This window comes from Heterocephalus glaber, unplaced genomic scaffold (genome assembly GCF_053883595.1).
Source record: "Heterocephalus glaber isolate CG9 unplaced genomic scaffold, H.glaber_assembly_v1.0 deba00001606, whole genome shotgun sequence".
Taxonomy (NCBI): Eukaryota; Metazoa; Chordata; class Mammalia; order Rodentia; family Bathyergidae; genus Heterocephalus; species Heterocephalus glaber.
Window position 1 is genome coordinate 11,844,448 of NW_028258377.1, and position 26,174 is coordinate 11,870,621.

General features: G+C 40.2%; 1 protein-coding gene and 1 long non-coding RNA gene across 6 annotated transcripts in view; one reads left to right on the top strand and one right to left on the bottom strand.

The window, feature by feature from the left end:
* Pcbd2 (pterin-4 alpha-carbinolamine dehydratase 2) overlaps positions 1 to 26,174 on the bottom strand; it is a 62,173-nt gene that overhangs the window by 33,209 nt on the left and 2,790 nt on the right. For 2 of the 5 annotated variants that reach the window (XR_015444748.1, XM_013077988.3), the window contains exons 2-4: positions 25,176 to 25,304; positions 23,272 to 23,403; positions 17,559 to 17,699 (exon numbers count right to left, since the gene is read on the bottom strand). Coding sequence is in view for 4 of the 5 variants with exons in the window: in XM_013077988.3 (XP_012933442.2) it covers positions 17,559 to 17,699; positions 23,272 to 23,403; positions 25,176 to 25,304 (402 nt within the window). In the remaining variant the exon portion in view is untranslated. The remainder of the gene's footprint in view (positions 1 to 17,558; positions 17,700 to 23,271; positions 23,404 to 25,175; positions 25,305 to 26,174) is intronic. The other 3 variants (XM_021238619.2, XM_004836219.3, XM_004836220.3) reach the window with 3 other exon arrangements.
* On the top strand, positions 1,693 to 24,817 carry LOC110344481 (uncharacterized). The gene is made up of 3 exons (XR_002387071.2): positions 1,693 to 1,775; positions 23,560 to 23,720; positions 24,467 to 24,817. It is a non-coding gene; the product is annotated as an uncharacterized LOC110344481 (long non-coding RNA).

A 26,174-nucleotide genomic window follows, 5' to 3' on the forward strand; every position in this document is an offset into this window, starting at 1 on the left:
TAAATACATTTTCTTTAAACAGTAAATATGAAGCTGGGTGTGGTGGCACCATATTGTAACCCCAGCTACTCAGAAGGTTGTGGTAGAAGGATTGTTTGAGCCCAGGAATTCAAGGCCTACCTGAGCAACACTCTGAGATCCTTGCCTCAGAAACAAACAAAAACAAAGTAAATATGGCCAGGGAAATTCCAGATATGATATTTTTGAAAAGAGCAAAAACACAATTATAATAATGGATTTAAGAAAAATTTGCTCACACATCTGAAAAAGGAAAATGAAAGTTATGGTAATGTAGCCTGTACTTATATTATTCCATTTAAATAAACCCTCTGGACTTTAGATGTGTAACTAGGCCCTTTTAAAAGCTTAAAATTATAGCTAAATAGTTTTTTTGGTGCAATGCCTTTCTTTGCCACTTATAATTTTATGGGTTAGTAATAAATGAGTTGGTTACATCAAAGCAAATGGGAAATGGCTTAGGTTTTAATGCAATATTTTAAAATCTGGTCATAAATTACTTTAATAGAGATATATACTACATATATACATATATATGTATATACACAAATATATTTTTTAAATTTGTGAACCTTTCAGGCAGCATTCAAGCATTTTCAGCCTCATGTCCTCCTAACCCTAATCCTTCCCCCGTTCCCACTACCACCTCAGCACTAGCTGCCCAGACTCCATGCGCACACAAAACTAAGTCAAAGGTTATTTTCCATTTTAAGTCACACTCAATTCAAACTCTAATCTTGTGCCCCCTAAGTATCCCACCCAACATACAATACTATGAAGCAGACAGACTCTTCTTCAAAATGGATGGGGTCACAAAAGGGTGAGATGATAGCCTTGTCAGATCACCCATAAAACTCAAGAGTTCCACTGATACCCACATTATTTTATTGGCAGAAAATGGTCAGTCAGCAAAAAAGCTCCTTTAATAAATCTCTGCTGCCACTTCTTAGCGAGGAAATGACTTTTGAAAGCAAAGACCCAAAGGTGGTGAGCCTAAGGAAGCCAATGCGGGCTTCACTTCTGGCACCAAAGTCCATGGCAGCAGTGATGATCTGGAGATGTGCATTAGGATCAGTGCTGAAAGGCAGCAACACTGTGGCACGGAGACTACAGGAACTGCAGACCAAGAATCAAAACCTCAAACCCTATACTCACAAAGCTAAAATTTTTCCTCATGTGAGAAACAGAACCACCACTAACAATTTTTGGATATAATATTTGAATCTTGGCTCCCAATTGGATAATTTTGCTCTGCACCAAAAACAATTTCATTCAAATTCCCAAAGTTTTCAAGCAGCTTTGTACTAATTTCAGGACATAGTTTCCTTCCAAACCCAACGAAATGAAAGGCAGAAACCAGTAAAAGAAAAAAATTAAATAACATACATAAGATGTCTTGCCATTTTATGAAAAACAAATGAAGAATTACACCCACATCACACTGATAAACTGAGAGGCTGCCAGTGGTTCTCAGGGCAGATGTAACATTTTAACAAATGTGATTGTTTGTGAACGAAATAATTCTGATCAAAAACTTAATTGCAGCCAAAGTGAGCCCTGGGCTGTGTCACTATAATCCATTCTGACAGGAAGCAGTGAGTGGAGATTCCTACTGTGAGCGGAGCACATGTGAAAGGTCAGCTTTGCCCTGGAACTTCAAAACCGTTAACGTGTAAAACAGTGTGCATTAGAGCCCGGAACGGCTAACCACTGGATTAGCGGATGTCCGCTGTGTGGGTCTGATGTGCTTTTGGCAGGTAATGGTTAATTGGTAAATAGGCAATGTATTGTAACTTCCTTCTTTGCCTCTTCTCAACATTTACCAGCAGAATCCATTCTTAATTATAGCCCTAGAATATTGAAATATTAGATCTGTAACACGGTCTCAATATAACAAAATAACTTATTTCTCAAAAAAATCCTCATTTTTAATAATTTAGAAGAAATGTTGCATATATTTGAGAAACAAATGTGGAGAGAATGAAAATTTAAAAAAAAACAAAACGGATATATGTTTGTTCATGCAATAGCAACTGTAACGGCTAAATTTTGCCAAATAAGGATCTCATTAGAAGAAATATATACTTTACTCTTACACAATAATCTGAAAAACCAATTACACAATAGAATTCTGCATGGCTTAAAAGAAAATTCTAAATAAAATGCAGTTAATACTACAGTTTTCATTTTTCAACATGGAATGTTATTTATGAAAGAACCAAACTAAATATTACCTTATAAGTCAATGCACGCTAAAGCATTTCATCTCTATTTAGTACTATAACATTGGTCTACCTAGCCTTAAATTATGGCCACTTCTCTTACTCTAAACCACTTACAGTAATATGACATCAGTGAATGATAAAAAGCTGGCACTGGGCACTTCAATAATTATTTTAGGATTTAACTCTTTTCTGGGTTGTAGGGAAATAAATGCTTCTCTCTAAAAATAAGCAGGTCTTTTAAAATAACTTTTATTTCAGTTTTCAAAGCCAACCTTCTAAGGTTATGTCTTTGATCACTACACAGATGAGCTCCCAGGCTAAAACACAATATAACAACTCCATGATTTCTGTTCTCTTGGGAGCATCAACTGGTATCTTCAGAAACAAAATGATACAATTGCTTCCAACTCCAATGGATGACTGAGGAAAAAAAGAATCCTGGTCAGCAAAACAAGTTGACAGTTTCTTAAATTTCTGCTCTCTGTACATTATCTGAAAACTTCAGTGTACTTGGAAACTCCAGAATCTTCCCAATAGTCTGCTCCTGAAAGTACGTGATACTCATAATTATTAATCTGTTAATAACTGTACCACATACCTGCCTGGGCTCTAGGCCTGGGTCACATTGGCTGCCCCTCAAGGAGATTACAATGTGGGGGAGAGGGCAGGAAGGTCAACCATGAAGATCTATAAAGAAATAAAGGAGGCAGAGAAAAAAACAAGCAAGAAGGGCTGAGAGACACTGTGTATCTATTTTATGTTTTCACCCCTCCTCTCCACTGACAGCCAAGTAGAAACTGCATCAGTCATCCAAATACACAAGGAGGGCATCTAATTAACTAGAAACACAAAGAGATGTCATAATTCTTTGAAAAAAAAATGTTTTACGGGGCTAGGGATGAAGTTCAGTGGTAGAGTACTTGCCTGACATGTATGAACCCCTAGGTTCAATCCTCCATACTAAAAAAAAAAGTTTTACAAGGTTCCAAAACTGATCATTAATGATATTTTCTGTTAAGTGATTAATAATACCTAGTAACCCTAAATTACCATTTTATCTTCACTACCCTACTCATTTTTTCCATTGCTACAATCTTTTCAACATAATAATTTTGGCTGCTGTTCTACTTCTTTGGTGAGACTTAGGCCAAAAAACTTAGAAAATTCCTTCTAGAAAGATGATCAACAAAACAGTACTTCCATGCTGATTCTAATTTAAAGCAGACATATATACTTAAGTTTGAGGATATTTGTGCTGAGGAGCCACACATTGCCCTAACCTCAGTGCCAACATTTAACATTCCCACTGTCTTGTTCAGGAGCAAGATTACTGCCAAGACAATTAAAATGCCTAATTAAGAAACAGACTTTGCTTATTTCTTAATTGGCTTATATTTGTTTACATATTTTAAAACAACAAAATGCTTAGATTGAATTTAACCTTTAACTCAGTTCTGGACTATTAATTTTTGCAAACAGAAATATATTACCAGTTTCTTTTTAAGAAACCACATGAAATGGGAGGACACCAAAGAAATTCATCATTCAACTCGATTGTAAGAGCAGATTCTCTGTAACTTGTAAATTATTTTGATTTACAGTGAATCATTACTGTATTCATAAATGATGGAAAGTTGGTGAACAATATGATAGAGTGATACCCCAAAATAATTTTATAACTGCAGGTGTGCAAATCAACATATGGGAGATGACTCAAAGGATAATGGGTCATAGAGCAATTCAGGAAGGGTTACATAAAGGAGGAAAAAGGATAAGGGCATGTTCCCTAATTTTCTAAGATGTCTCTAAAACCATACTACTCTGGTATAGACAGATGGTGGAGCAGTCAGGCATGGGCAGCAGAGTCAACAGTTACATTTAAACAACCAAAGGCAAAATGCCTCATAATTTACAACAACCCAATCACACCACTCATTCTTTTGAGGTTAAATGCTACTGACATAAGCTACACCTGAATCCAATCAGTGCAGAGACGCTGAGAAGATTCACACGAAAGGACTAAATTTGTCACAAATGGGTTGGTTTCCGATCTTAATGTAGCCAAGTTGCTTTACTCTGACCTCCATTGAACAAATCAACTTAATGGGCACTAGGAGTGCTATAAAACTTAACAATGGAGTGATTTTTAACTTTTAAAATACAGTTATGAAGCAAAATGTTGGATACCCTCTACAATACTGGAAATCAAATTAAATCTAGATGTTTTTTAACAGTCTTGACAGATATAATCCTAGTTACCATGTAAATTTATGGTAAGCTGCTGTGATATTAGCCACAGGTGCTACTTTTAATATATGAGCCGCATCTGGCTGGGAATAGAATTTCTCAGAGGACTGAAAATGACCTCACTATCAGACAATGGAAGGGGAAAAAAACAAGACCACTGTGGCATATAAAAAGCTGAAGATGTGGTCCACAACTAAATATTTCACATAAAATTCATTTTAACTCTGCAGTTGTAGGTTAAAGGATATTATGCTTTCAATATTTAAGAGGCGTAGATATATTTCAACCAAATAGCCAAAAGATTAAGAATGTAGACAGTTATGAATACCCTGGCTATGTATATAATACTAGTTTTCCAACCTTTGATCAATGTTGGAAAAACTGATGCTCTAAGACTTGAAAAGAAAATTCTTTCCTGGTTCCCAAGCACATGACATGATTAGACACCATTGAGGATTACAAACCAAGATGTTACAATTACTGATCTCTAAGCAGCAGCAACTCTCCAGTGCCTGGCCAGCAGAACTAGTTGTATTTTTTAAGTTCTTTCCAGAAAACATTTGCACCAAGTAAAATTGTTTTAAAAAATCACAAGTAATTTACCATTCTCAGTTTGAGAAACAGTAATATCATCCAGTATATCATCCAGATACTAATACAAAGGGGAAACACAAGTCTTTTACCTAAGAGATTTTTATTTATTCAAAAATAAGAGTGCTCGCTTCAGCAGCACATATACTAAAAAAAAATTTAAAGATAAATATGTATAAAATGCAGAATTATTTGCTTTTAAGAAACCCTCTCAAACCATTTGAAAGCCATCATTTGCGAGAGAACTGGCAAGTGTGGAAATGTGATAGCGGATTTACAAAGATTTAATTTCCTATGAAATAACTCTTCCTGAATTAAACAAGCCTCCTTTATCTGAAAAATAATCTCAAAAAGAGAAACCCTTCTGTGAAAACATTCCCCACACTCTTGCACTAAGCTGTGAGAATGGTGGCTACAAAGCCCTATAACATAACATTTTCCTTCTGGGCTTCTCAAATAACTTGAAAGCCTTGATTTTTTAGCTTCAACAGATCAATTCTATCTAGGTGATGATTTCAATTTACTTTTTAACAAGTGACTGGATCCGGGTATCAAGATCCTGAGTACTTTTAGCAAGAAGAAGCTGGTATGGATCCCTGATATTTCTGTGTTCAGCAGACAGCAAAAATACAGGACCACTGAGAAAAGGGGGGCTTCACAAGCCTCAACTGTGAAGATGGTTACTATATAAAAGCACTGGCTAGGGGCCAGGGATTTAGCTCAGTGGTTTCGGCGCCTGCTGCCCAAGCACAAGGTCCCAAGTTCAATCCCCGGTACCAAAAAAAAAAAAAAAAGCACTGGCTAAATTAAACATGACCTTTCTATTAAATGGAATACTACATATATCACTATTACAAAACATGAGATAATTTTTTTTTGGTACCGGGGATCGAACTTGGGACCTTGCGCTTTTGAGGCAGGCGGTGAAACCATTGAACTATATCCCCAGCCCAAGATAAAATATTTTACTGACAAGAAAAATGTTCACTATATATAAAGTGAAAAAAGCAATTGACTAAAAAGTGTCTATAATATACACACACATACACATATGCACAGATATATACACACATTATTTTTTTCTTTCTTTCTTTTTTTTTTTTTTGTACTGGGGATTGAACTTGGGACCTTGCGCTTTCAAGGCAGGCACCAGAACCACTAAGCTAAATCCCTAGCCTGCACACATTATTTTTTAAGTGGGCAGAAGGATTACAAAAGGACTATTTTTATCCTGTGTACTTTTTTGTTTTCTAAAATAAGACATATTATGCAATCAGAACTGTTTTCAGGAGCTCCAGTGGTGCAATCAGTTAGCATGCAGTACTTATACAGAATTGTTTTTCATATTTATTAACCAGCTGGACATACCACACAAATGTATCATGGTGGTATAGTCCCTATAAAAGCAAGAGGCCTGGCTGATTTCTGTAAAGTATGAGTAACCCACAAATATTAAACTTTTCTGCTTAACAGTTAAAGTTTTAGGCCAGTCTAGGTGTTACACACCTGTAATCCCAGCACTCAGGAGGCTGAGGCAAGAGGATTGCCATGAGTTTGAGAACAGGCTGAGCTACCTAGTGAGTTCAAACCCAGCCTGCACTACAAAGTGAGACCCTATCCCTAAAAACCAAAAAATTATTGTAGTTTTAAAGAAATATAAACATGGAAGAGAAACACCCTCAAATTTATATTTCAGAATCACTTCAATACACTTAGAATTACAATGGCCCTCTCTTCTACATATTTGTAACCACAACTGTATGGTCAGTGGCTTAGAAAGATGGGATCTTCAAATGCATGACATGTGTGTTTTCTCTGCAGAGTTCCATTTGTACAAGTAAAGTTTTCAGTTGCTTTTTTTTTTTTTATACTGGGGATCGAACTCGGGACCTTGCACTTGGCCAGGAAGGTGCTGTGCCGCTGAGCTACATCACCAGCCCTCCAGTTGCTCTTGGCAGACTTTCTATCTGGAAGTGACTTTCCCCTCCAGATAAAAGTTGACCTCCAACTTGTAATAGATTTAGGATTGATAAATGATCAACTGAGTTTTATAAATCAATGTTTTCAGGACACGACATAAGAAACCATGAAACAATTCACAGGTCAAATTCAAATTCCTATGGGTAGCTGGCTACTTTTCTCTTCAAAATATGCCAAGTACACATAATGTCCTGTAAGTGGAAATAGATAATTCTGAATAGCAGAATTGTTCATTCAAAGATCTTAGATATTCCTAAACAAAACTAACCCACATAATATTACAGACTTGTTAAAAGAAGAGCCATCACCTCAGGGTAGAATACCTGGACTTGGAATTATAGCTCCACTGTCCACTTCCTCAGTAAGTCTGAGCAAGCTCCTTAACGACTTCTCCACCATTAGCCAAATGGAGATACTATCACCAAGCCTTACAAGGCTGCTAGGATGCTATATCACAGGTCACCTAACAGTAAGTTTACTAATACCTAATAGATCTCAAATACTCACTAGTCTATAAAATACTTGTGACTCTAATAAACTGTCAAAAAGAAACCTGACCTGGCTGTATTTCAGGTAAATAATGCAACATTAAGAGTCACCTGTAGGGCCAGGGATTTAACTCAGTGGTTCCACCACCTGCCTCACAAACACAAAGTCCCAAGTTTGATCCTTGGTACAAAAAAAAAAAAAAAACAAGAGTCACCTGTAGCCAGATGTAGCAATGTACATCTATAGTCCCAACTACTTGGGAGGCTGAGGCAGAAACACTGCTTGAAAGCCCAGGAGTTCAAGACAAGCCTGGACAACAAAGTGAGACCCATCTCAAAACAAACAAAAAAGAATACTTTTAACTTTAGCATTTTTACATCAAAATTGCTTAGAAATAATTTCTCAAAATATATTTTTAACTTTTCTATATACAAAGCCACCACCAAGCTGTAACAGAAAGAAAAAAGAAGAATCAACCAAAGGTGCTGAACAACAAAAGGAAAGATTCAAGATTAAAAGAATTGTCTGAAAACAGAAACAAGTGCCTAATGTAGAGCAGGTGAACAGACCTGCAGCTGCCTCCCAGCATAATGCTTTGTGGAGTCTTAAAGAACCTGTCATGGGCCCTCAGAACACTAATATCCACAACAGACTACGGTTGTGGTTGTGGGTGGCTGAGGCTGTGGTGCCAAAGTATTTAATGAGTGCCAGCCAGCTTTAAATCTCTCTTACTGAAGGCGACTAACTGGAAATACCAAGAGTGGCCCAAGTTCTTTTCTGCTGCTTCAAAACTGCATGCAGAAAAAAAGACAACCAAGGCCAGGGATTTAGCTCAGTGGCACCACACCTGCCTCGAAAGCACAAAGTCCTGAGTTCAATCCCTGGTGCCACAAAAAAAAAAAAAAAAAAAAAAAAGATACAACCAATGTTGTTCCAGGACACTGATGGCTAACCTATGGCACGCGTACTGTTTTTCTTTTAAGACAAAAGATGTTAATGTATGAGGTTTTTTCTAAACTAAAACCTCAATATTCAGATTTAATTCAAGTGTTGGCACTTTGCAATAAATAAGTGGGTTTTAGGATGCAGTTTGGGCACTTGGCTCTAAAAGGTTCACCGCCACTGCTCTAGGAAATGCCCTGTGGCACTACAGACCACTCTCTCTCATCCCATCATGCACAGCCATTTACTGACCAGATAAGCTGATCACCATATATGAGTAACTAGGAATAAGCAGATGGGGAAGAGGAAAAATCCTTAGTGACAATTTAGGTAATAGCCTGTAGGAGACAAAAAGAAGAAAAACTCTGTTCCCTCAGGACCGACCAAGTACATAGGCCCACAGTGGACCAAATCAAGAAACTTCATATATTCAAATACACCTAGGTAACATATTATGGTTTAGATTTGGATTGCTTCCCCACCCTCCACCCCCACCCTGGACAAAGTTTAAAAAGTGACTGGATCAAGGAGTCACTATGCCTCATCAGTGGATTGGTCCACTGATGAGCTCATAGCTAACATGATATTTTGTTATGATATTATGAGATGGGGCATTGCTGGAGGAGGTAGGTTAATGGGGGCATGACCTGAAAGAGTGTATCTCCTACCCTGGCTCCTCCTTTCTCTCTCTGCTTCCTGATTGCCATGATGTGAACAGTTTTCCTCCACCCTTATTCTCATGCACTTATTCTCATGTTAATTCTGTCACTGGTTCACTGTCACTTTGGCAAACCACTTCACACTTGGGTCTTCATTATCTTCCTCCAGCTTTCACATTCATAGGTTCAATAAGATTCAGAGGTTTAATATCAAAACAAGGTTGAAATAACACCACGAACAAAATAGCCCAAGGACTGAATTCTAAAAGGAGAGAACAAACAACAGACTAATAAGGCTATCAGGATCTGCATAAGTATATGAGCTCTTCTACTTCTTGAGGCTGACCTGCACCTCTGCTCCATCAAAACCATTCTTGCTATGGTTGCCAATGATTACCATGCTGCCTGATATAATGGTCATCCTTTAGTACTCATCAAACCTGAGATCTCAGGAAAATTGGTCCCTCCTTTTATTTTTTAAAAATGTTTATTAGTACATGTTTTCAGTCTGATTATATCCATCATGGGAAGCTGGCACATGTGCATAACACATCTTAATTCTTTTTACTTTCCCCTCCTCTCCTCCCTTTTTTTTTTTTTCCTTTGGTACCGGGGATTAAACTTGGGACTTTGTGCAGGCAGCAGCACCACTGAGCTAAATCTCTGGCCCTCTCCTCCCTTCTTTTAAAATGCCATCTTCAGGGCAGGGGATTTAGCTCAGTGGTGCTGCTGCCTGCCTCGAAAGTGCAAGGTCATGAGTTCAATCCCTGGTACCAAAAAAAAAAACAAACCTAAAATAAAATGCCATCTTCTTTCAGATTCTGTGATAGGACTTTGATGTGGTGTTTTTGTACTTCTCTAACAAGTCTGAGTCTTTTGCTAGCTCCTCCTGTCTATCTAGCCCCTAAATGGACTGAGACCTAAGCCCTCTGCTCACACTACAATTTCTTCCTGAGTGCTATTACCTATTATCTTGGCTTTTTCCCACGAATTCTTATGATCCTCCCATTACCTATGATCCAGACCTTGCCTCAAGATCACCATAAAACTACCTTTTTATTTTATTTTTTTTTTGGTACCGGGGATCGAACTCGGGTCCTTGCATTTGCACAGCAAGCAGCGAAACCACTGAGCTAAATCCCTGGCCCTTACCTTTTTATTTTTTATGGTACTAGGGATTGAACCTAGGGCCTTTCCACATCCCTAGACATAGTTACAGATATACAGATATATAAATATCCAGATATAGATAGCTCCATGTACATATATATACGCACATCTCCAGATATATACATATATATATATTCTTGCTAAGATGCTAAGTTACCCAGGCTGAGCTCAAACTTGAGATCCTCCTGCCTCAGCCTCTCAAAGTGCTGGGATTATGGGCATGTGCCACCATACTGAGCTACAACTACTTTCTTGAATTTGACATTTGGATATCTTCCAGCAACTCATATTTAAACTGTCCAAGGCTGAGGGTGTGGTGCAGTGGCAGAGCACTTGCCTCGTATGTATGTGGTCCTGAGTTCAAGCCCAGCACTTCTAAAGTGCCCAAACCAGCTGGGCATGGTGAAACACATCCATAATCCCAGCATTCAGGAGGCTGAGGCAAGAAGACAGCAAATTCGGAGGTCAGCCTGGACCACATAGAGAGGCCCTGTCTAAAACAAACAAAAAACCAAATAATGTTCAAACCAGAAATCTTCATTCCTGTACCACAGTCCTGTTCCTCTCCCACACTTCCTCAGCTCAGTAATATAAATGTCACTTCCAACAGCCTAGCTTCTCTAGGCTTGAAGTCTGAGAGGTACTTTTAACACTCTGTTCTTCTTCCCTGCGCCCCACCACCATTCCCATAATCAGAGAAACCTGGATATTCTCTTTACATTTGCACTTTTTGTAAGTGTTAAGTATGCTACCATTGGTTTCTGATCGTGTGAAGTCCTAAATATAGCTCCAACCTCTGTACTTCTTTGCATCTCCTGTCACTGCCCAGTCCACAATCTCATACTGTGTCTACCCCAGCCATGTTGTCTCACCTAGATCAGCGCAACAGCTTCCCTGCTATCTCCCCAATTTGACTTCTGCCCCTTCAACTCCATCCCCTATGTCCTCTGATTGGTGTTTTTAAAAAAGTGCATCAGCTTATCACTTCCCTTCAGAGGCCTTCCCAACTGCTCTCCACAAGCAGAATTAGGTCTTGTATTACTGTCTCTCACACACCCTTTCCTGCTGCCAAGGCAGGCAGTATCCCTGCTAGCTTATGGTATATATTGCCAGGAGTCAAATCCTGACTCCATGCTTACCAGCTGTGGGACCACTTAATCTAAACCTCACTTTTCTCATATGCAAAATGAGGGAAATAATATGTATTTCACAAAATTTTGTGAGGACTGAATGAATGAATACACATAAAGTCCTTAAGTGTTCATTAGGCATTAGCTATCAGGATTTTCCTTATGGCACGCACCATAACTTGTAATTATATATTCATTTTTTTCTTTGTTTACCCTTGCTTGCCCCCACTATACTATAAGCTCCATGAAGGTGAGGACAAGGGCCGGGGATTTAGCTCAGTGGTCTGTCACCTGCCTCACAAACACAAGGTCCCAAGTTTGATTCCTGGTACCAAAAAAAAGGGTTGGGGATTTAGTTCAGTGGCTCTGTGCTGGCCTCACAAGCACAAGGTCCTGAGTTCGATCCCCAACACATACAAAAAAATGAGGACAATATTTGCCTTATTAATTGCTGCACCCCAGTGTCCTGCACAGCGCCTACCTGAAATAAGTGCTCCTTATTGTTTACTAGTGTTAGGTATGTAAAAACACTATAGCAGTGGGTGGGATGGGGTCAGATGGAGGCAGGACAGGGTGGGATGGGGAACAGCAGGAAGAACGATGATGAAGTGTGTCCTGTAAGATACAACAGAAAAGCAATGGGATTTTCTGAATAGAGACCAATATAGTCACAACAAAGTGGCATGCAGGCCAGCAGAAATTGAAGCAGGGAGAGCCTAAAGGTGACAAGCAGTCAGGCAGCTTCTTAGTTCTCTAGGGGGAAGGCAGGAAGAGACACCCAGACCAGCAACCTAGTCCAGGCAAAAGACACTAAAGGATGACTGTGCAGTTCTTGCTGCCTGGTCAGTTTCAGGCCTGGGTGTTTGAGAGGTGGTGATACTGCTGTGAGAAACAATCATGCTGAAGGAAGGAGAAAAAGACAAGATTTGTTTTCAGCTATCCCTAATTTTAACCAATGCTAAATCCAGGGGAGAGTGCCCTACAGGGAGCCCCCATGCCAATCTGGACCCCAGCTCACTGAACCAATCTTAGAACCCTCATTTCCCCAACACACTGCAAACAAGATGTGTCTTCCTCCTCCCTACCCTCAACCTATGCCACCTGCTATTTCCTCTTAGCCCTGTCCCTCCCAAAAATCTATCAGATCTTCAAGGACCAACTCAAAACTCCTCCAGGCAGCCACACTGCAGTGCATTGCCTTTGACTTAATATTAATAAGTCACATTTTAGTACTGATTAACAACGCAATTTGAAAAAATTTACATTGTAAAATTTGGATGTGCCACCTCCCCAACAAAACTGGAAGCTCTTGTGAACAAAGATGAAACCAGGTAGTCCTGTTATATTTTATTCCTTCCAAACCTTGGGCCAGATAGTGCCAGCCCTGGGTGGTTGTCGGCTGTAGAGTTTCACTGAGCTTGCTGCAACCAACAGAGCCAGACAAGGCAGTTCCCAGCCTATCTGCCTGGGGATGCTTCAGGAACCTCATAAGTGCCCACAGTCAGGGCTTCAATGGTGAAGACAGTATAAGTGAAGTCAGTTTGCTGAATGATATAGTAGAAGACCACAGTTCTTCCCTGCTGGCTGAATGAGACCATGTGAGAAAACAGATTCATTAGCAGCATTTGCTGTTTTGATAGGACTGATGTGAATGATACAATTAAATGACCTCTGGTTGCTCAACAGTGATACCTGGGTTACTTCCAAACAAACACAGCTTTGTATCAGCTGGTGATACAGCATTCACTTTCTCAGGGAAGTATGGTGAAACCCATTAAAGGAAGCAAAGTAACCTAACAAGTATTAATTGGAAAATAAGATATCTCCTAAAAACAACAATAACATCAATAATAAAATATTTCTGTATCACAAGAAGGATAAAAAAGGATGTGAGGATAAAAGGACAAAAGGATGTGAGGATCCAAGGATGTGAGTCTGGAACCTACAACTGTGACACAACCCAGTATGACCAGAAGAGATCTCACGATCTCAGTCTGATTCAGTGTTGTTCTGTAAGATTTTGTGAATGACTTAGAAGGCCCCATCTCCACTAGATCAGAGGGGCAATATGACGATCAATGAACTACAATACTGGAGAGAATGTTACTGCTCTGCTTTCTTTAAAAGGACATATAAAAAGAGCAGAACAGAGAACTCAGAGCCAGGGAAGAACTTCATCCACTTGTCCATACTGTTGGACCAAATCTTTCCTGATGACAGACACCAACTGGTCCTCTACCTAGCCACCAGAAATGAATGCAAGCACAGCACTGTACTGCTACTAAGAAGAGGTGACTAGCTGATTTTGATATTCCACCAATACACATATCCTGCAAATTTCTTTGTCAAAATCATAATGCACCAAAACTCTACAGTCAAAATTCACTGTGCAAACCTGAACACGACTGATAGTTGTCATACTGAAGTGGTAGACAGATATAGCAAAGAAAAAACAGAAACAAAATGGAAAAGAGCAAGACCAAAATACTTTTATTATTTAAGTTCTCCTTTCAATTATTTTCTGCAGTTATTGAGCCAGCAGCCATCGTTATTAATTCATAGTCAACCTATTTAAGAAGTACCAGCAATACAGGCTGAAAACAAACTCCTCAGTAATTTCCTAACTCTTAAGTGTTATTTTGTCAGTTAAATTTAAAGTAACCCATTTGTGACCATTTTATTCCAACTTAATCTCATCCTCAGTGCTTCATAAGCCCTAAATGCTACAGTAAGGTTTTAGGCTGATGAAAGCAATTTACATAAATGAAATTTATGTCAATACATTTCATGACAAATTTTTTCTTTCATAATAATTACGGTATTTATATGATAACATCTGTTGATATTCATAGTCTAAACCTGGCAAAGATTTAAACCCACAACATTTTCCATGCATCATGTACATTATCTGTGAAAAGCAATAAAAAAAGGCAATGAATGCATTAATCATACCAATATCATCTGCAAGGCATAAATCTGAAATACATTTCACGTCAGCTCAAACTGCTTTTTTATTTTTTACACTCCTGATTTTATGCCATCTGTAAAAGGGCAAGACAAAGACTATTGAGGAAATTGTATTTCTTGGCTGTTTGACTTTTACAATACACTCAGGTTAAGTTCTGTAAACAGAAGATTTACTACATGACTAAGAAAAACTGATGCAGTAGAAAGTCCATTTTTATTAAAGGACGGTGTAACGACCACAGTGTTTTCACACTGCAGTGTGGTGTCCTATTTGCATTGTTGACACCTGTTTTACATTTCTCCTCATCTACTGCATATGCTTTTACAAATATACATCAGGTCTAAACCTACTGTACAACACAAACAGAAGAAACAAGACTCCAAATGATGATAACACCTTAGGCTCTTATTTCCCTATCCTGATGGATCAACACGTCCGCCACAACCGGACGACATCAACACAGGGCGTTCCAGACTTACCTGGCACTCCAGGAAGAACTTCAAAGTGAACAGCAACATGAATACTACCTGGATATTTTTATTAGCCCTTCTATTATTTTCCATTTTGAGACAGGGTCTTGCTAAATTGCTAAATTGCTCAGGGCCTGCATTCAACCCCCCAATATCGAAAGCAACAACAGTAACAACAATAAAACCCCTAATTTTCACAAGACAGCAGCTGAGACCTTCATCAAAATCCTGAAGAGTACTATTAAAACTTTCATTAACAACTGGGAGTGGTGGCATATCCATGTAATCCCAGCACTTGGGAGGCTGAGGCAGAAGGATCACCACAAGTTCAAGGCCAGCATGAAGTGCATAGTGAGACTGTCTCAAAGAAACAAAACAAAAAACTTTCATTAGCAGTTGTCTTTCTTCTGGTATCATCAAGCCTCTGACTTCATTAAGTGTCTGAAAATGTTAACCATAAGCCTATTATCAAATTCCTCAATTAAAACATTTTTATAAAGTTAGCCAGCAACAGTAACTTTCAACTGCTCTATTTCAGAAGTCTCTCTGGGCACTGGAAGAGAAACATGGTACAAACCCCCAAGTCACATGTGGTGATACTACTGCTAGATGCACAGAATACCCCTACCATGGCCAATGTGAGCTAAGCCAGTTAGGAGACTCCTCTTCTCTGCCACCCCAGCCCAAGAAAGCTTTTGAGGCAGCAGTTACAAACATGAATCTGATGAATAAGCTAGAGAACAAAGCTTGGTCCTTGCTTTGGAAAGGGTACTACACTTTGACGGCTGTTCAATCAAACAATGGAAAAGTGCCCCTTTTGAAGAGGAAAGGTCGCTGAGCACCAGCCAATTCATATAATTCATACTCAGATAATCAAGTGGCTGCCCAGCAGACCCCCTAACAAAGCACAGACAAGGCACAGGAGCTTCTCCAGGAATGTAGTGAATGCAGCTCCTTCTCACAAAGCTTCTGTCCTCACCTTTACCAGTAGAAAATTCCATCCAGAATCTTTCATTCACCCAAAATGGACCAAAACAACTCTAGTGTCCAACCACTACTTCTCTATTCCTGATACAGAGCTTATTTCCACACTGAACAAGTGGTCCCAAGTGGTGGTCCCAAGTATCCAGGAGTGGGGGATTGAGGACAACCTGCTACAGGGTCGGGGTATCCTGGCCAGTCTGGGCTCCTGCCCAGGAGGGCTCCACCTACTGGCATCTGGAGTACCTGTTTCCTGAGCTTCAAAGCCTCACCTTCTGCAGTTACTTCTAAAGTTTAAAATTTCCTCTGATTTTGTAAGCTTCCCATTTATTCCTGTTCATGACAATATATAACAAAATTTATCTCTATGGGACATGCACATCCACATTTCCAACTGACACTGTTCATTCAATACAGTTGCTCTGCCGTTGCCCAATGCCCAGAAATAAGTTTATTTACAGAGCTCTCCCTCTTTATGTATCCATGAACAGAAAAAGCAAAACTCCTTTACAAATGCAACCTCGCCCTGTCTGAGTTCAAGCACTCTGAATATGTAAAGTCCCTGTCTTGAGTCCCAGGATTGTCACACTGTCTGCTCGTAAAGTGCCGCTGTCACCATCATACCGCCCACCAACCCACAAAGCATTGTGGAGCCTGTGCACCACCACCAAGGGCAGAGGTGCCAACAGGAATTGCCACCTATGACTACTTCATCTACCTATCCTGGGAGAATAGCTGGGAAATTTCTATACTTATAATCCCCAAGTACCTGTGCTCATCTGAGCTATGAAACTAATTTAGACTATGTGGAGCCAACCATATCTTGGAATAAAACCTCTGACAGAAAAAAGAAGATCAAATGTATTTGCTGGCTCTTACTGTAATAAAACCTGAAAGAGCCCAAAGACTTGAGAAATAGGTTTTTTGTCAAGGTTCAGTGGTAATGTTCCTCAAATGTATAGTTCATTTTCTATAATACTAAAAGACAGTGCCTTACTTTTCATGTTGCTGAGACAAAATACCCATCACCCAAAATTAAAGGAGGAAAGGTTTATTGTAACTCACAGCTTGCAAAGGTTTTAGTCCACAGTCAGCTGCCTCCACAGCAGGGTTGCATGGCAGAAGGGCATTTGCAGAGGAGAAACAGTCCATGGCAAAGCAGCGCAGGCAGAAGACAGCAAGTAGTGAGTGAAGCAGCAGCAGCCTGCTTCTCCTTTTTATCCTTTCCAGGTTACCTGTCCTTTGGGTGGTGCCACCCACACCTAGGGTGGGCCTTCCCATCATCCACACTCAGAACTATGCCAAACCAATCAATGGACTAATTTAGTAATCACACACCCTTAATCCCAGTATCACACACTCTAATCAAGCCACCTTCAAAACTCCCCACCATGAGGCTTTGAGGGGACATCTAGATATAATAACAGATAGAAAACTGTGATACCACTTTACACAAACTACATAAGCACACCATCTTAAAAATTACAACGTCGAAAAAAAATTATAATGTCCAACCAGGTATACTCCTACTCCTGAAGATTTTATTGTAAGAAAAATGAAAAGATAATGTAAAGAACTAAAAAAAAGAAAACCTCAATCTATCGAGTAAAAGAAACAATGTATTTTTTACCCATATGTTCACCGAATTTTTTAAACAAGTTACAATTCAGTGTGAATCATGTTCTTACCAGAAAGGTCATCAGTTGTAACTGTGGCCTCCTCCAGTTTGTGGAGCTGAGGCCAGGAAAAGTGTTGGATCTCTCAACTGTAAGCATAGCAGGCCTTCTTAACTCCTTCTGATGGCAGGGCTTCAGCAAGAGGGATGTGACCTTAACATGGTGGGCAAGTGCACATGGAAATGCCTAGTCACAATAAAACATTACAGGCCAACAGAACTTTTTTTTTGGTACCGGGGATCAAACTCGGGTCCTTGTGCTTGCGCAGCAGGCAGTGAAACCACTGAGCTAAATCCTCGGCCCCAATAGAACATTAATGGTCATCCTCACATATCCAATTAGCATACGTGCAGGACCACATCTAGAATATAAATTTCTAGGTTAGGACTATGGGCATGTAGATTTCAGTAGCTGACAGCCATTGGGGGACTGAGTGTAGCTCAGTGGTAGAGTATTTGCCTAGCATGTGCAAGGCTCTGAGTTTGATCCTCAGTAACACAGACACAAACACAGACACAGACACACAGACACAGACACACCCACTCACAAAAGGCTTAACAAGCATTGCTCATTTGCCCTCCAAAAGATATCAAATGACTCTCTCAGATCTTCACCATCTATCTCCCTGTCATGCCATACCTCCCTCACCAGCCTAGACTCCAAGGGCCAATGTTTTAATCCCTCCCTTGCACATGCCCTTACTTCCTTGGCCCTCTATTCTTCCACTGTACTCATTCGGCAAAAGTTCAGTTCTCATTCAGTCCACATCTACTCCAAACCTGTATCCAGGCAGCTGAACGTGGCTGGACAAAACAAAGAAAATCTTTACTTTAAATGTCTGACCACAGCCTTCAGGAGGCTGAGACAGCAGGATGGGAAGTTTGAGCCCAGCCTGAGCTACACAGTGAGTTCAAGACTACACAGCAAGTCATTGTCTAAAAAAAAGTTTGATCATAATCTGTAGTAACACTGAGAACTTCCCATCAACCAGCCACATCTTCCTAGTCAACTCATTATCTTTGTCACCAAGTTGACTTGGATTCCTTCTACCTCCTCAGACCCCCAAAACTCCTCCCTCCCACCTCCCCTTGCTCTCAGTTGATGACTTCACTAAAAAAAATTAAAATAATCAGAAGAGAAATACCTCTTCTTTCCAGGACAAACATACCAATCTACCTACACTACACTGATACACTCTTCCTTCTTTCCTGTTACAATGGACATTATCCCTACACCTCTACTGCCATTTCTTCTTCTTTTTTTTTTTTGGTACTGGGGATCAAACTCAGGACCTTGCACCTGCCAGGCAGGCACAGCACCACTGAGCTACAACCCTGGCCCAAAACAGGATTCTTAATTCCCTATGGCCTGTTTTCCCTAGGTCAGTAAGTGACACCAATGGCACTATCCTTCACAATATAGCTTGAACTCCAACCTTGGGTCATCCTTAACAGCCTCCCCCAACCCCTGATCAATCTATCAGCAAGTCTTTATTTTTTTGGCAGTGCTAGGGAGGGAATCAAACCCAAGGTCTTGGGCATGCTAGACAAGTGCTCTACCACTGAGCTATACCTCCAACTCTATCAGCAACTCTCTATTTTTCTGTCTTCAGACCATACGAGGAATCCCACATTTCTTTCCACCTCTGATCTCCTGTTGTCTCTTCCCTAGACTATGGTATTAGTGTCCTGTATAGTTTGCCTGCTCCTACTCCTGCCTTCTACTGCCTATTCTCAGCAGAAATCCAGCATGATATTTTAGAATATAGGATAATGACATTTTTCTTCTTGAAATCCTCCAATAGTTTTTTCACAGATTAAAACTCAAACTCTTCACCATGCGAACAAGGCTTCAGTTTCTCTTTCTACTTTCTGAGTCTGCTCCATCCAGAACACTAGTTTTGGGGCTCTTGCTCAACCATGCTAAGGTCATCTTGCTTTGGGAACTCTAATTGTTTCTCCATATAGAACGTTCTTCCTTTGGAGTCTCACACATTGAGATCCTTCACATTACTCAGGACTCAGATGTCTCCTTCCCAGAGAGATCATTCCAGACAATGCCCTCTGAAATAATGCCTCCTCTTTCACCTTCTACTCCAGTCTCTTACATGATTCTTCTTCATGGTACCTGCTGTTAACTGAAATTACATTATCTATTCATTTGTTTACTATCTATCCTCTCTCCTTGTAATGGGAGCTACATGAGCTTAGAATAACGCCTAACATACTGAAGATGTTTCATAAACATCTAGTGAATTAATAATACTTTTAAGATAATTTTTTAAATTTAACTATATATACAACTACTACATTGTAAATAAGTTATACCTATGGAGAAATACGAAAAGAGAACAGGGGACTGGGTGTGGTGGCACACACTTGTTATCCCAGCACTACAGAGGCTGAGGCAGGAGGATCACCTTGAGTTTAAGGGGAGTCTGGGCTCCACAGTGAGTTCAAGGCCAGCCTGAACTACAAGGAGACCTTGTCTCAAACAAACAAACCAGTGGAACAGTGGGCTAGAGATGTGTCTCAGTCACAGAGTGCTTGTCTAGCATACGCAAGGTCCAGGGTTTAATCCTCAGTACACTACAAAAAAATTTTTTTAAGTAGTTGTGATTTTTTTGAGGGGGAGGTCAGTACTGAGGCTGGAACCTAGGGCTTTCATACTAGCTATATATTCAGCCCTTTTTAAATTTTTTACTTTGAGACAGGGTTGCTAAATTGTGCAGGCTAAGCTCAAACTTGAGATCCTGCATTAGCCTTCTCAATTGCTGAGATTACAGGTATGCTCACTCCACACAGTTTTTAAAAATGTACATCATCTTAATGTTCTGTTGTTGTTTCAATAAAAACCAATGGCCAGGCATGGTGCCACATACTGTAATCCCAGCACTGGGGAGCCTGAGGCAGGAGGATCACCATGAGTTCATGGCCAGCCTAGGCTACATGGTGAGTTCAAGGCCAACCTGAAGCATATACATAGTGAGACCCTGTGTCAAAGAAAAATAAACCAAGTTGGGTGTGGTGGTATATGAGACTCTGTCTCAAAAAACAAAAACAAAAATAAAAAACTACACCAAAAGTTGGAACCTAGCCTGGGTAACTTGGCAATTTAGTGAGACCCTGTCTCAAAATGTAAATAATAAAAGGGCTGAGGATATGACTCAGTAAAAAGGCCCTGGGTTCAATCCTCAGTACCCCAAAAAAGTAAAAAGGCTTTCTGTCTTAGATGAAAGATGAATAAGGATCTGTCAGTCCCAAGGGGTCGCTACCCTACACATGGGATGTGAACAGCTCCTAGTGCATGGGAGCTGGCCTAGGATGTGCTCTCCTCTTGAACATGACATCAAGAGCAGACAGAGCCACTCTATGACCATGATGCATTAGGACATAAATACACCACTCCATAATGTTATCTGACCAGAAACAAAACACAAACATTTTCCAAACCACAAAATACCAAACATCCCCCTTTCCCATCTAATGAATAACCACAGCTTCTTTTCCAGTTTCAGCTTTGGCCCCACCTTAGTCTGTTCTTCCTATAGTTAAGATTTATAAAAACGTTGAATCACAGAATTGTCCACTTCCTGACACCATCTAATCCAGAACACAGCCTTAATTCCCTCAAAACCTTCCAAAATGACAAGTACAAGCCCAAATGCTGTCACAAGTCTTTCCACCAATGCCTCCCTGAGATCCCCCATGGTTTCTGATGACCCCATGCTCTCCCTTGCTGAAATAATCGATTAACCCAACTTGTACAACTAGTGCTTCTGGTTGACTCTGCCTGGAAGGCAGTGATAGCCGTCATGACACCAGTGCCATTACAGGCCAATGTACATGCAGAAGTCACAGAAGCCTGTTGGAAAACTGACCCCAGGGTATAATCTCGGTGCTGGTCCTCTGAGCACATTTCCTGACACTAGCTGATTTTCTTGGCATCTGCCTCTTTTTCCTAAAAGCTGCATGAGCTGAGGAAAAAGCCTAGTTAATGAAATGTCCCAGTGAATAATGTCACAGCTAATCAAGGATGCCCTGCACAGCTTCCCTTCCCTCCTATTTCTGAAAGTTGTGCTAAGCACAAGGTTTAGAGTAGTGCTGGAGGACTGACTCATGGGCAGAGCCTGAGGCAACACCATTCAAGTACTTTAAGCCACATGTTCAAGCCCAATAAATTAGCCCAGGCTTAAAGAAGTCAAGCTGTACACATGTAAGAATTTTAATAAGCTTGGAAAATGCTACCTAGAGCTTATACACAAGCTTACTGTACCAATGGGATTCCCTCCCACCAGCCACAGAGTGCTAAGCCCCTGACAAGAGCTGTCGAGCACATGGGGCAGTGGGGACAAGGAGTCTGCTAGGTGAAGGTTTCCTTAGGAGTTGGGGACTCAGCAGATGGCTGGCAGCCAGATGGATGGAGAACAGAATAGAGCAGGCAGCTCAGTGGAGCCAATGGCATTTACTAGGAAAACATGCTGAGGGTTTCTTTGGTGGCAATCTGGTCCTCACACACCCTTCTAGAAACCAGCAAACACTGTAATCAATGTCTGCATTTATCAAATGCCTGTTTGTATCCACAACTACATTGTGTACAATAGAAAGTTATTTAAGCAAACAGTCTCTGACTTCGAGATGCTGACACTTAATATAAATAAAAACAATAAATCTGTCCAAAGGATTACCAAACTAACTGAACAAACATGAAATAATCAAAAGCTTTTACCTTATATAATGCAGGGGAGTAATAACTAAAGGGTAAGTCATGGGAGATGACTCTTTAAACAGGGTGGGACTCAAATGGAACACTTGCTTTGTTAAGGCTAAGTCTCCAAGGGAGAGGTCAGGTTTTAAGAAAAGCTTCAAGGGCTGGCTACTGGGCTTGGGGAAAACTAGCTAATTAAGGAAGAGTAAGATAGGAGCAGCTTGAGAGATGATTTAAGAGGCAAAAATAAAACTACAAAAAGAAAGAAAACTTATAAACTGCCCAGGAAAAGTAGAGGAAATTGTCAAGCATGCAAACATTTCTGAATTGATTTTTTTTATTCATGCCCTCGTCCGATAAAAATTAAAAGCTCACATCCTCTTTTAATGTAATCTAAAAGTCCAAAAGTAACTATCATAACCAACATCAAATCAAAAGTATAGTAGTTTCAGAATCTTATTTTCCAAATAACATAAATCATCCCTTCCCTTGGGGCTGAGAATTGCCCAGGTGTGCTGTAGCAATTATAAACAAGGAAGATCTTATTTTTTTTCCAGTACCGGGGATCAAACTCCAGTCCTTGCACTTGCACAGTAGGCAGCAAAACCACCAAGCTAAATCCCCAGCCCTTTTTTTTTTTTTTTTTTTGATTTTTGAGACAGTCTCACTATGTAGTTCCGGCTGGCCTTGAACTATGTAGCCCAGGCTGGCCTCAAAATTGCAGTGATCCTCCTGTCTCAGCCTCCTGTATGCTGGGATTATAGGCATTCGGCACCACACCTGGCACTCTCATTGAATTCTTTTTTTTTTTTGGCACTGGGGATCGAACTTGGGTCCTTGCGCTTGCGAAGCAGGTGGCAGAACCACTGAGTTAAATCCCTGGACCCCCTCTCACTGAATTCTTAAAGAAGGGAGAATGTAGGCCCTGGGTCCACATGGGACCAGACAACCAACAGTATTAGAAAGTTGAAAGGAACAAAAATAAACCACAGCACTAACAAGAATTCATAATAATTACCTGATTAAAATTTTTGAAGGAGAATTCTTTGTAGATGGCATCTTTCTCACTTAATTCTGACCATCCTGCTTTCTTAAGCTCAAGTAGAATTTGGTTCCTCTCCTCTGCAGTCAACAGCTGAGAATCTGAGGACTGTGAAGAGAACACATTTCATATCTGAAAACAGAAGTTAACTTAAACTCTAAATAAACTTGCAAAAATGAACTTACAGCTCTTTACCTTAAGAAGAAATGTAGAAAAAGTCTCAAGATGACAAATTCTAACCATTTTTTTGTTCTCAAAATACAGACAAGGCTAGCTCTATACAAGGCCAGATGATACGTCATCTCCACACCCCTTACTGCTGCCTCAAACTTCAGAGTTCAGCAACTCTACAGATACAACTGTGCTTGACCATTATTTCTGGACTTCTTAGATACATCACAGAATTCCAAACTTTGGAAACTGAGGTAAGAACACCCACCCACAGAAACTCTGCAAAACCACTGGCAAGAAAGTTCTGACTGGGGCCAGGGATTTAGCTCAGTGGTGCTGCATCTGCCTCGAAAGTGCAAGGTCTTGAGTCCGATACCAAAAAAAAAAAAAGTAAAAGTTCTGTGTTCAACCTTTATGTGACATATTCTATAAAGAGAAAAAAAGGATGCTGGTGAGCCAATTTTCTAATTTTTCCTTCCTCACAATTCAGGGTTGTGAACTCTTGTCCTACTGCTCTTTAGATGGTTTCCCATAACCTTGGCAGCCTTCACTGCACTATTCACATGGGTTTTAAATATTTGGGGTTACTATCCCCTTTCATATCTGACAAAAGCTGATGCCCAGAGAGGAAAACACAAATGCACATTTACATAGGACTTTGTATAACTTCTAGGGACCCACAGACCCTCTACTATAGGTAAAGAGCTCTTGCCTTCTATGTTTATGAAATCCTTTTCTTAGAGCAGCAGTAAGACAAAACTCCCTTTTCAGTTTGGCCAGAGGACTACCCAGTCCAAAGCACTTGTGTGCACAGTTGACACTATTCCCACTACTGATAAAATTCAAAAGCCAAGATTCTTTTAACAGACCCCACTTCCTATGCCAGTTCTTTTATAAGTTAAAAATAAAACTGTAAATTCCATGACCAGAGGAAAAAAGATAGACATTCTGCTAGAATTTGTGAGATGTCAACCAATCCCTCCTGTCTATTCATTTGCAGGCTACTATAGGCTCAAGTGAAAGAGATAACGTCACCAGAAAGATGGAACTAACATTGAGGGTTCCTCATCAAAGGGAACTGAATACAGCTGAGCTGAATGAAGCGCACCTACTCCAACTTCTAGAATCCTAAAATCCCTTATTACAGACAATCCTATACCTAAGAGAGTAAAACTATTTTATGTTTAAGCAACTTATTCAATGAAGAGAAAAAAGGATGCTAATGAACTAATTTTCTACTTTTTCTTCTTCCTTGCTAGGTCAGCTGCCCTTCTCACACAACTAACAAATGGGGTGAATAAGAATACCTCTTAAACAAAAATATTTACATGCACACCTGGAATTCCAACACTGAAAGGCTGAGGTAGGAGGATCGAAAGTTGGAACCCAGCCCCTGGGCAGTTCAGTGACTTAGCCAGGCCCTGCCTCAGAATGGAATATCAAAAGTGGGGTGGAGCTGGGATATAGGGTAGGGTGAAGGCCTTGGGTTCAATGCCCAGTACTCCAAAGGAAAAAAAAACAAAAAAACGAGCTACTCATTAATCTTACAATAACAGTTCTGAAAAATTTCACTGCGGTCTACTACATGAAATAATTTAAAATTTTTACTAACCACGTAATTGTTAGCTCAGAGAATTTCTAAGAAACAGAATTATCTTTGTCCACATTAAGTAGCTGATTAAATATGCTGCCAGTCATGCAGAAGTCACCTGGAGGCTGTGGGATGTGCTCTGAGCCAGTTTTCTCAGGATGGAGATGGAGGGTGTGTGCTGCCGCTCATCACAGAGGTCCGCCCAGCAACACGGACCATGTCCAGAACCGAAACGGAGCCACTGCATCTACAGGACACCAAAGGCCCTTTTGAGGGGACACCCTCAGCAGAACCCTCTGTGAGGGCCTTAATTTTACCCGCCTTGGAAGCAGAGGGAGGGAAAAGCATGGGGTTTGGAAAGAGTACAGTAGTCTTGATTCTCGGACAAGTTTTACATTTTCCTGTGAGAGGCTGAATTTCAATGTCCTCGTGTCTAGAGTGATGATATTACAGTATCAACCTGCCAAGATTTTATGGAAGGCTTAAAGAGATCTTGAATGCAAAGGCACCCAGCAGAGGTCCTACTGTTCATTCATTCCTTCTTGCTCACCACAATTTTACTCCGCCACCACCACATGGGCAGAGGTATGCCTAGAGACGCGCTAGCTGACAGTATGCACTGTTTTCTCTTTCGCGGCCACAAAACACAGTGCTTCTTTTCCTCCACCACTGGACTACTTTAAATTTCTTCTATTAAACTTCAAATGGGTTCTAATAACCAATTTAATGAAACGTAACGCTGAGTCTAATGCAACATTTTTCCACTAGATGGTGCTACATGTTAAACTTTCCTTCAAGTTAGTGGACTCCAAAATATTAATTTCTGAAGCAGGAAAACTAACTGAACACCCTTTTGGAAGTGGAAAGAAAAATCAATGGGTCACCAAAAACAAAAACAGTAATTTATTAATTCGTCCATTGAGGCAGGAGGATCGCCGCGAGGTGAACCACATACCGAGGCCGTGCCTCAAATAACCAAAAAAGAATAATAATAATTTCTTCAAAAACTCAGCCTCTTAAGCAAAAACAATACAAAACAAAACTCAGCCTCAAGACAAATCGGTTAACTGACCATGAGGGGAACCCGCTAACAGCGAGGCGCCGCAGAGACAAACGG